At 59.4% G+C, this 11397-nt stretch overlaps 1 protein-coding gene across 3 annotated transcripts in view; it reads left to right on the top strand.

Moving 5' to 3' along the window:
• The window catches only part of RARG (retinoic acid receptor, gamma), a 20315-nt gene extending 8924 nt beyond the window's left edge, over positions 1-11391 (top strand). Inside the window, exons 1-8 of one of the 3 annotated variants that reach the window (XM_010857915.1) lie at positions 1926-2188; positions 6523-6671; positions 6882-7023; positions 7666-7826; positions 8017-8193; positions 8579-8783; positions 9403-9561; positions 10214-11391. In XM_010857915.1, the coding sequence (XP_010856217.1) occupies positions 2038-2188; positions 6523-6671; positions 6882-7023; positions 7666-7826; positions 8017-8193; positions 8579-8783; positions 9403-9561; positions 10214-10413 (1344 nt within the window). In that variant the 5' untranslated portion in view covers positions 1926-2037 and the 3' untranslated portion in view covers positions 10414-11391. The other 2 variants (XM_010857916.1, XM_010857914.1) reach the window with 2 other exon arrangements.
• The last annotated feature ends 6 nt before the right edge of the window (positions 11392-11397 follow it).

Genomic DNA, 11397 nt, shown 5'->3' with positions numbered 1-11397 from the left:
CCCATCCGCCAACCAGGCCCTCCTTCCCAGCCCAGCCCCCTTCAGTCCCCGGCAGCCACCCCGGCCCCTCCTCCGCGCCTGCCTTCCCTTCCCTCGCCTACTCTGGCACCCCTTCCTGCTCTTTATTCTTCCAAACTGGCGCCCCACTCCAGCGGCACCCCAGTGCGCCCCCCACCCGGTACAACAGATTCTTAGAAAAGCGCGCCCCGCCCTGGCCCAGCCACCGCCGCCGGGCGGGGGAATGGGCCGGGCCGGGCGCCGCTCCTGTTCCCCCGGCGCTCCCCGTGTGAGCGGCGCTGACAGAGCCGGCTGGGCCGGCCCGCCGGGCAGCCGGGCGGCGGGCGGGGAGCGGAGGAGGGGGCGGTTTCCGGGAGTCGCCGCCGCCGGCGCTGTCCCGGGGCCAGGGTCCCCGAGTCGGCCCGGCCCGGCGAGGGCAAACTCTTGACGTGGCAAACCCCCGCCCCTCACCCTCTTCTCCGCCGGGCGAGGGCGCTCAGTGCCCGGAAGGGGCCCGCGAGGAACGAGTGGGGCGGCCCTCGGAGATCCGAAGGGCACTAAATGTGGCACCAAAGGGGAGAAGGGGCAGTTTGCCATCGGTGGGGGTATCGAATGGCTTTGAGAACAGCTACCGACCAGACTCGCAGTTATTGCCGAGAGGGGCACTGGGCACTTGGGGGCATTGGCACTCTGGGGGAGGGGAGTTGGCACTCAGGAGGGCAGTGTGGTCTGAGACGCAGTCGGCACGGTGGGAGCAGCCTTGAGCCCTACAAGTGATGTCAGTTTCGAGGAAGGGGCGCTGGGAGAGGCAGTGGAAGCGCTCCGGGAACGTTAGCCCCGGGACGGGCCTTGGGGGCCTCGGAGGGAGGCGGCCCGGGCCGCGGCGGAGGGAGCACCGCTCGGGCTAGGAGGGTTGGACTCCGACTGCGCAGGAGGGCGGGGGGACTCCACGGCGGCGCTGGCTGAGGCCTGGGCGGGGTGGGGCGGGGCCGGGTCAGGGGGAGGTGAGCGCGCCCGGCCACCGCCCCGAGGGGGGTTCCCGGAGAGTTCACGGCGGGAGCGCGCTTCGGCCCTCGGACCGGGGTAGGGGGAGGACGGGAAGGAAGGAGCAGGCCGCGCGCGCCCAGCCGCAGGAATGTTCTGTTCGGCCCTGCGGCGCGCGCGCGGAGGGAGAGGGAGGAGCCAGGCCTGGGAATGAGGGGGTGGAGGTAGTGCAGGTCCCTGGGCTCTGGAATCCTGCCGCGCTCAGGGAACCTCCATGTTCCCCTCTCTCTCCCCAGTCCTCCGCGAAACCCCTGCCTGTACAGACTTGTGTAAAGAAAAAAAAAAAGGACTGTTGGGGGGAGGGGGAAACTCGAAAGGAAATGCGTGTGCTTGGTTCCTCCACTCCTTCCCCCATCCCCGGTCGGGGCACGCGCCTGAGTGCAAAAGCTTGCAAAGCCTCCCGGCTGTAGAGAGAGAATCCTTGCAAGCATTCTCCCGAGCCAGGTGTGTCTGCAAAAACGTGTGTGTACACCTCTGATTTTATGCGCGTGCAGACATGCATGTGCACTATTGCATATTTGCAAATGCGTGGTGCCTGCCAAGATAAATGCATGCACGGATGTGTGTCTTAAGCAAGCAAGCAAGCGCGCGGCGGTGCGAGTGTGTGTGTATGTGTGTGTATATGTGTGTGTGCGCTCCACTCCCAGCTCTGCTCATCTTGGTGCCCGGCCCCCTTAGCTCTCTAAGCCCCACCCCCCACCCCTCTGGGCTTCGCTTTTACAAAAGGTCTCCCCAGTGCTAGCTGCCGAGGCGCCCAGAGTGAGCTAGACCGCGGCAGGAGCGGCAGCCCAGGCTCTGCGCCCCGCCCAGTCCCTTTCCCCTGCTGGGGATCCCCCTCTTCCCCGCCCACCCCTTACCCCCCATGCAGCCCGGCGCCCTACGCTAGCCCTCCCCCTCCCCCCCCTCCAGGAGCGGGGCGCCGCCGGGGGAGGAGGGGGAATCGGCTGCGGGTTCTCGGTGTTCCCAGCACCCAGCTTCCCTCCAAGCCGGGTCGCGATGTACGACTGCATGGAAACATTTGCCCCGGGTCCGCGACGGCTGTACGGGGCAGGCGGACCCGGGGCTGGCTTGCTGCGCAGAGGCGCCGGCAGCTCCTGTTTCGCCGGACTCGAGTCTTTTGCCTGGCCGCAACCCGCCAGTCTGCAGTGTAGGTACCCGAGCTTGGGGGTGGGGTGTGGGGTGCAGGACAGGCAGCGGCTCTCGCTCTACATGTGTAAAAGGTGGACCTGGGGTGCAAGCGGGCATTCTGACCGTTTCCATGTGAGGGTCGGGTGTGTAGGAAAGAAAAGTACTGGCCCTTTAAAAGTGGGGGCCTCAGCGACTCCTTTGGGTGTGGGCAGTAGTGTTTGGAGTGTGTGTGTGGTTTCGATGGTGGGTATATAGCTAGGACCTGTGGTTGATGCCCCTCCAGGGTTCCCGGAGATAGGGAGAGGCCGAGGTGCGTTGGTAGTTTGTGTAGGCAGGTTCGTGGCCCCGGAGGGCTATGGCACCCAGTACCGTGGGTGGCGTTTGTGAAGTCCATTTGGGAAGTTGCGAGTGTAAAATATATATATTTCGTTTGCGGAGCGTGGGCATCCCTGGAGTGTGCAGCGCCTAGCTTAGGCGGTGCGAGTGTGGGTGCAGGGGTCTCTCCACGCAGCATCACCCTCCGCCTGCGTTGGCAGGTCTGCATGGCCCCGTGTGGAATTGTTTGTGGCGTGAGGCCGGGAGGGCGTGTGCCCTGCGTGGCCGCGGGGGCGGTTTTGGAAAGGGCTGTGTTGGAGCGTGCATCCTCTGGGTGTGCTGTGTGCGGGGTGGAAGGGGTTGTGCACACTAAGGCGGCCAGATTGGGTTCTGGCGCCCCCCTCCCCCACTGAGAAAAGAAATGTTAGGAAATGTGTATAGGGTTGTGTGCACTTTTTCCTATGGTTCCAGCCCACAACTTCAGTAGGAAGGGAAAAGCTTCAAGCAAAGTTTGTGTATGGTGAGGAGGGGAATGGAGGTAGCAGCGGCCGGGGAAGCAGGACTCCTGAGTCCCCAAATACACATCTTTCCCTCTCTGTGAAATGGGAGATGCCAGGCCTGGGGCCCTGGAACCCCTTTCCAGAGCGGTAATAAAAAGCCGGGGACTGAGAGGCAGTAAAAATGAAGTCCAGATGAGAGGCGGCTTTGAAGCCCGGGCCGAAGTGCCTGGCGGGGGTGGGGTGGGGGGGAGGAGCTGGGAGGGGAGCCTGGAACACCCCCGAATTTCCCCGGGGCTGGGACGGCGCTCCAGCCCGGGGATGCGGGACGTGGGGGGCACTCTGGGAAGGGGCGGGCGGCGGGCGCTCGGGGAGTGTGCGCGCGGGGTCACTGAGCCCCCGCCAACGCGCCTCGCTCCTTGGCACACGGCAGCGCTGTTTACGAGATCGATTTTTTTTTTTTTTTGGGTCTGTTGGTTGCAGGGCAGAGCTGCTCAGATTTAACAACTGGGAAACTGGAAGAGGGAGGTGGCAAATAGGAGACCGAACTGTGGGGTGGGGTGGGGCAAGAAAGAAGAAAAGTATAGCATTTAAAGGGTGGGGAAAACATAAACTAGTTACTTGCACCAAACCAAATCCTTGTGAATTCTTAACTTTCCGCTCATGGTCGGATAGGATGGGGATTTGGAGTATGTTCGGAAATATACTGAGATGGAAAGAATCTCCCAGGAACGGTTTTTGTGGGGACCCGGCAAGGACCTGGTTTTTTTCAGGCCCAGAGAAGCCCATGGGACTTGGCTGGCAAGTCAGTTTGGACCAACAGTTTTGGCTTCTAGGGCCTTGCGGGGGTTCGGGCCTGCCCCACACACTTTCAGAGAAAGTAGTTTAGACCTATGTGTCTTGACCAGGGAAGGAAAGAAGTCCTTTGGTGTGTCTGTGAGTGCTTGGCAGCGCCAGCATTCTGGTGCTGCGTTGGCAGGCCACGGGTGTCTGTCTGGTGGCAGAGCTTCTTGCTTGCAACTGTGAAGCGAATGCTGGATGTTGTGTGTCTGCCTTGTGCATCCACCTCCACACTGTGGCTGGAGTGCATGAGCCTCTGTGCCCACCTGGGTGTTCTGTGCCAAGTATAGGGGTATAGGAGCTGGTTGGTAATGTGCCTGCTTTTGTGCCCTGTGTGTTGTTGATGTGTGAGAGTGTCTCCAAGGAGGTGTGTGTCGTCAGATTGTGAGTCCGGGCTTCTCAGCCCTGGGCCTCGCAGCTGGGAGTGTTTACAGCCGGTTATAAAGAGTTTGTTTGAAGCTCCGCTCAGCCTGGCCAGGAATTTCCTCAATTTCAGCAATTTGGGCTTTAAAAGGAGAAAAACCCAGAGCCCACCCCCCTCCTCCACAGCAGGGGCCCCTGCTTAGCCCGGCCAGGCATCGTCATGGTGGGGTCTCTGCCCAGGGCTGAGAAAGGAATCTGAGCAGAGCTGACCCACTTAGCCTTCCTGTGCCCTTCGCTCCAGATTGACCAGAGCCGCTGGGCTGCACTTTAGGGTTCAAGGGTGAGGGTGTGTCAGAGGGGTACCGAGAAGGGACCACAGTACCTTGAGTACGAGAAAAGCTGCCCCTGGCCTGTCTCCCTGCCACCCCCACTCTCATGATTGGCTGGCACAGGCCCATGCCAGTCTGACCGCACCCAGGCCCTTTCGCAAGAGAGGAAATGAGGCAGCGCTCTGCGGGCAGGGAGGGCGTCAGTGCGGGTAAGCACCACCCCACGCACTGGCCTGTGGGCAGCACATGTGCCCTCAGACACTGGGGCCATCCTGAAAGAAAGGCATCCCAGCCCACTCCCCATCTCCCAGCACCAGCACCGCCCCCCCATTTCCCGCCTGGTTCTGAATAGACTCCAGGCACCCTCCTATCCTCCACTCCTCGCTCTCCTTTTTCATTGGGGAATCTCACTCTAGCTAGATTCTTATGCTAATGGAGTGTCTGTGTGTGTTGGGGGGAGGGAGGGCTTCGCTCCTGTGGGGAGGATGGAGCTAATCCGGAACCCCAGCATCCTGGCATCCCAGGCCTTTCTGTCCTTCTGGCAGCCTGGGTGGACTTCTGACCAGATGGGCTACAGCAGCTTAGAAGGAAGAAGGTGTTCACGAGGTGGGTGCAAGCAAGGGACACTCGTTAGGCTTTAGGGTTTTCTTGCATTAACTTAGGCCTTCCAGGTTTCGGCAACTGGTCCTACAGGTTGAATAATTTACAGATTTTTTTTTTTCCCCACCCTCTGAAGACCCGACCACACACTCAAAAGAGGTTTACTCAGCAGCCTCCTAAACAGAGGGTGTCCTCTCCACAAACTCTGCATGGCATGGGCTGAGATCTTTTTTGAGCAGTGTGTAGCTTTTGCAGGGGAGGTTTAGGAGTGAAGACATAGCTCAGAGAGGGTCCAGAGGTACTCCCCTCCCCTATCAACCCCGGATACAACCCACTGTCACCTGACTTCTGGTTTGCTACACCCCAACAACTTATAGACCTGAGAATCTGAGCAAACACCTGCCTCCCTTTCCTAACTTCTCTCACTCTTGGCCTGGCCAGTTAGATCTAGACCTGAGATCTTCCGCTCCCCGCTCCTCCCTACTACCCCCACACCCTCCCCACCCCCATAACTGGCAATGTGGCACTGGGCTGGCCCCATCCCTCCATAGGCCTCCATGTCTTCAGGTGTAACATAAGGCTTTTGCATGTGCCCTAACCTACTTTCCCAGTCCCTATGTCCCATTTGCTCTACTGTCTCAGCGGTTTCTAGGGAAAAGGACATTGGTGGTTATTTGGGGGATGGTTTGAGGGGGGACTGGAGAAGGAAATGGCAACCCCATTTGGTATTCTTGCCTGGAAAATTCCATGGACAGAGGAGCCTGGCGTGCTACAGTCCATGGGGGCGCAGAGTCGGACACGACTTGAGAGTGCACACGCACACACACATTGAGGGGGGAAAAGATCCGGGACTGTCTCCCCTGTACTGCTTGAGAGAGGATGAGGTTCTCTTCTACCTTCTGAGTCTCCTGGCAGGTGATTTAGCCAGGTGCTAGCCACAGGTGACCTGGAATTGCCTCTTCACCCCCAGATCTGTGGCCTCTTGAGCAGGAGAAGGGTAGGAGGGAGTCTGCTGACAGGGACCCAATGTGAGGAGTGGCTGGAGAGTTCAGAACCACAGGCCGATACCCCTTTACACACCCACTTTGTAGCTGGGCAAACTGAGGCCCAGAGAATTTAACTTCCGGGATGGCCTGGACCCAGAATTTGGAGAATTGAGCAGTTGTATAGGACATTATTATAGGGGGAGGTGGCCAGGTTGGGAGGTAATAGTAGTCATTTGAGGGTTTCTGGAAGTGTTTACTCTGGGGCTGTATATGGGTTGTTGGGACTTTAAATCAATGTGGTGGCGATGGTGTCATCACCGAGCCAGAGGAAGAAGTGGGAATGTGGGGTGTGTATCTGATGAGGATGCCTAGAGATCTGAGGGGGGCTTCTCCCCTGACCCTCACATCACTGCTTCTCCCCAGCGGTGGAGACACAGAGCACTAGCTCAGAGGAGATGGTGCCAAGCTCGCCCTCGCCCCCTCCACCTCCCCGGGTGTACAAGCCGTGCTTCGTGTGCAATGACAAGTCCTCTGGCTACCACTATGGGGTCAGCTCTTGTGAAGGCTGCAAGGTGTGTACGGGGTGGATGTGGGTGCATTGGGCATCCAGAGTTGACTGGGTGAGATCAGAGACTGTGTGTGGGTGGGTATCCCTCTGGGGTGGGAGGGATGCTACTCTGCACAGACGTGGCTGAGCCTGGGACCACCTGCAAGGCCTGCAAGAGGCTGATACTCCCAGCATCCTGCTTCACTGACCTTCCGCGCCTTACCCCCAACCCCAGGGCTTCTTCCGTCGCAGCATCCAGAAGAACATGGTGTACACATGTCACCGCGACAAAAACTGTATCATCAACAAGGTGACCCGGAATCGTTGCCAGTACTGCCGGCTACAGAAATGCTTTGAAGTTGGCATGTCCAAGGAAGGTAGGCCCTTAGGCCTGCCTGGGCAGGAGCACTCCTGTCCTAGCCTGTGGCTGCCACCCTCTTCCCACTGGCTGCCCCCACTTCCCTGACCTCTGTGATCAGCCTCCAGCCGCCCTGGAGTGCTGCCTCCTCCTCGGCCAGTCCTATTTGATTAGTTCCATTTACCCAGGAGACCCCACCCCTTCCCATTCCCTCTTCTCAGAGCTTAACCCTTCGTCTGAATGAGGGAATGGGGGTTACCATTGCACATTCCTTGTTTCATGGGCAAGTTGGGGGGCTTGCCAGTCCCCTCCCCTGCTCCCAGCACTGAGCCTGAGGTGGATCTGGGGTGCCCCCCCTCCCCTGCGCCATTGTGCTGCCAAGGCTATAAGTGGATATCCTGCCGCCTGCATATCCTGCCCCCCCCTCCCCAGCTCCTGCAGGGTGACAGGAAGGGCAGGATGGAGCCGAATGGCCTGGGGAGGGAGCAGGGGCTGCAGGCCCTGGGTGGGGCTGGGGAGAGACAGCCTGGGAATGGGAGCTAGTGTAGGAGACAGAGAACCCAACCGGGTCCCAGGGAATGGATGCTCTCCAGTGTGAGAGGGGATAGGGAGGGAGATTCTGAGAGTCCTGACCCTTTCCTCATCTGCCTCTACCCTCAAGCCGTACGGAATGATCGCAACAAGAAGAAGAAAGAGGTGAAGGAAGAAGGGTCGCTTGACAGCTATGAGCTGAGCCCCCAGTTAGAAGAGCTCATCACCAAGGTCAGCAAGGCCCATCAGGAGACCTTCCCCTCGCTCTGCCAGCTGGGCAAGTACACCACGGTGAGGAGTGGGCAGGGCCGTGGTGAGGGCAGGGGCCGCTGACTTTGGAGAATGGGTGGGGTGGTGTTGGAGGCCGTGGTCTGGCGCTGACAACGGTCAGGGCATCTGCATGCAGAGGGAGAGCCAGGGGTTTTGGCAAAAGGAAGACAGGATGAGCCTTAGTTTGCTTTCTAATCTGCTGTTGCTGCAGAACTCCAGTGCAGACCACCGGGTGCAGCTGGATCTGGGGCTGTGGGACAAGTTCAGCGAGCTAGCCACCAAGTGCATCATCAAGATCGTGGAGTTTGCCAAGCGGTTACCTGGCTTCACCGGTCTCAGCATTGCTGACCAGATCACTCTGCTCAAGGCCGCCTGCCTGGACATCCTGGTGAGTTAAACCCTGGCTCTGTCTCCCATCATAGCCTGACCCTCAGACGAGACCATGGAGTTGGTCCACACAAAGATTTCATTATTTCTGTTCCCCACTCCAATCTGGGACTCCCCCAGATATCCTCGAAACCCAAGCTCTTTTTTTGTCTTAATCTCTGCCCCTGAGATCTGATCCTAGACTTCTGCATGCCCTACCTTCTGACTTCTCTTCTCTTCCCCCAACTTCAGACACTCCATCTGTCTGCCTTCCTTCTCCTGCCTGCTTTAGGTGGCCCTCCTTTAGGACCTAACTGCTTCACTTTTTACCTGTACCTCATGCTCTTTTCCCTCCCACCCTATGCGCTCCTTCGCAGAGACAGCACTAACCCTCCCCCCACCTCCAGATGCTGCGGATCTGCACAAGGTACACCCCAGAGCAGGACACTATGACGTTCTCCGATGGGCTGACCCTAAACCGGACTCAGATGCACAACGCCGGCTTCGGGCCCCTCACAGACCTCGTCTTTGCCTTCGCTGGGCAGCTCCTGCCGCTGGAGATGGACGACACAGAGACAGGCCTGCTCAGCGCCATCTGCCTCATCTGCGGAGGTGCGGGGGCGCCCCCTGGCGCTGACTCAGATTACTTTCCCACCGCACCCCACAACCTGGCTGGAGACCTTGGTCCCACCCCGGACTCCTCAGCTCCAGTTACAGACTGCCCAGCAGCCTGGAACAAGCAACGAGAAGAGGGGGAGAGCCGGGACGGGGGGCAGGGAGCTGAGGAGACCCCCGGTACTAGTGCTGACATAGAGGTCTGTGCTTAGTCACTCAGTCGTGTCCGACTCTTTGTGACCCTATGGACTGTAGCCCGCCAGGCTCCTCTGTCCATGGGGATTCTCCAGGCAAGAATACTGGAGTGGGTTGCCATGCCCTCCTCCAAGGGGTCTTCCCAACCCAGGGATTAAACCCAAGTCTCCCGCCAGGTCTCCCGCATTGCGGGCAGATTCTTTTATTGACTGAGCCACCAGGGAAGTCCTGGGCAGGCTTTACCAGAGAAAACCACTTGCCAGAGAGGGGATGGTATAGGGATTGGAGCAGGGGAGATGGTCTGAGTGGGGCTCATGGTCAGGGTTTGGGGCCTGGAGGGCCATAGGGCAGGGCACCTTGGGATCAGCCCCTCATCACTGTCTTCCATGTCTCTCTCACTCACCTGTGCTTATCCCCAAAGACCGCATGGACCTGGAGGAGCCTGAGAAAGTGGACAAGCTGCAGGAACCGCTGCTTGAAGCCCTGAGGCTCTATGCCCGGCGCCGGCGGCCCAGTCAGCCCTATATGTTCCCCAGGATGCTCATGAAGATCACTGACCTCCGGGGCATCAGCACCAAGGGTTAGTCGGGAGCAAGCCTCCCCTCTGTCTTCTCGGAGCTGCCGGTCTCCCAGGTCAGGCAGAGACAAGAGCAGAGTGGGGTAGAATCAGGCAGCCTGCACTCGCATCCTCGCTCCGCTGCATGCTAGTGGGAACACTTGGTGCAAAATACCTTTCCTTTTTGTACCTTGTTTTTCTGTTTGTGAGGATGAAACAAGTTAACACACAACAGACTTACAGCTGTGCTGAGTTATAAAGTTCAGTGCCTCCTGCCCTGGATGGAGCAGATGTTTCCAGCATCACAGGAAGGTTGATTGGATGCCTGGCACGCGGTGTTTGATGAATGTTAGTCCTAGTGATAAATGTTATTAAGAATAGCCATGGGCTTACGGAGGGGGTCCAGGGTGTGTGGCTGGAAGGTGGGCGCTGTGTGATCTTGGAGGAGACAGCCTGAAAGGAAAGGTGGGCAGTGGACTTGGCAGAGAAGACAGGCAGAGTCTCCAGGCAGAGGAGTGGGCCCCAGGAGCTCTACAGTAGAAAGAGGGAGAGAAAGAAGCAGACAGAGGTAACAGGCCTGTGCTGGGAGCCCCAGAGGGCAGTCAAGCAGAGTTAGGGAGGCCGCCGTAGGTGCTGTACCTCAGCCCCCCTGAACCTCCTTGTTCCTCCACTGCAGGAGCAGAAAGGGCCATTACCCTGAAGATGGAGATTCCAGGCCCGATGCCTCCCCTGATCCGAGAAATGCTGGAGAACCCCGAAATGTTTGAGGACGACTCCTCGCAGCCTGGCCCTCACCCCAAGGCCTCCAGCGAGGATGAGGTTCCCGGGGGCCAGGGCAGAGGGGGCCGCAGCCCCCATCCTGACCAGGGTCTCTGACTTCCCCTGCCTTGGGGGTTGGGGCTCCAGGCAGCAGACTGACCATCTCCCAGACACCGCCAGTGACTGGGGGAGGACCTGCTCTGCCCTCTCCCCACCCCTTCCAATGAGCTCCTTGTTTTTGCCAAAGTTTCCAGGGGTGCCTCTGTGTTCATCCCCATCTTGTTCTAACCGGCTCCCTCTCCAGTCCTGGGGGCCTGCCCTGTTCCCTCCAGGAGAGAGGGCAGAGGGGTGAGCCTGGGTTTGGACTCTGAAATCTTAGCACTGCCCCTCAGACACCAGGGTCCAGGCTCCCCAGGGCAGGAGGAAGACCCTTCATTCCACAGCCCCTTCCTCTGCTGGGTGCTTAGGCCTCTGGGAGCAAACAGGAACACTAGAGACCAAAAAGGGGGCCATAGAGGGAGGGCTGAGCCCATCCTCTTGCCCCTGTCCTTGGTGCCTAATGCTGCGTGAGGCACCTGCCGGGTGCATCCTGCCCGCTGTGCCCCATCCTCATGCCAGGTCAGAGTGGGGCAGCCCGGGCCCTGTTGGGGGGCGGGCAGAGGGTGAAAGGGACAGATGTGGATCACTCCGCACCTCTTCACTGGGGCCTCCGTTACAAGCCCCTCCCCCAGCCCTGTCACGTGCCTTGGGCCCCCCTGCCCCTCATCTCAGCCATGGGGCAGGGACCCTCCTACACTACAGAGGGGCCAGGGGGATCCCTCTCCCCCTAGTGCCTTCCCCCTTGACCCCCCAGAGCAGCTTGGCCCAGGGAGAGGTGGGGTGGGCACTGCTTAGCTGATCCTGCCCTGACCCAGAGGAAGCCTCTATTTATTTATTAGCTTTTGTTTACACCCTGGAATTGACCCCTTCCTCCAGGGGACTTGGGAGGGGGAGCCCAGGGCCCCTGTGACCCCTCCCTTCCTCCAATCCCCAGTTTGTATTTAGCTGCCAAATAAGATTCCCTCTGGCTCCCCTTTTTCTCTGGGGGGCCCGGGTGCTGTC

Source organism: Bison bison, unplaced genomic scaffold, assembly GCF_000754665.1.
Source record: "Bison bison bison isolate TAMUID 2011002044 unplaced genomic scaffold, Bison_UMD1.0 scf7180017864383, whole genome shotgun sequence".
Taxonomy (NCBI): domain Eukaryota; kingdom Metazoa; phylum Chordata; class Mammalia; order Artiodactyla; family Bovidae; genus Bison; species Bison bison.
The sequence above is the reverse complement of the archived record's forward strand: the minus strand, read 5'-3'. Positions and strand labels throughout refer to the sequence as shown.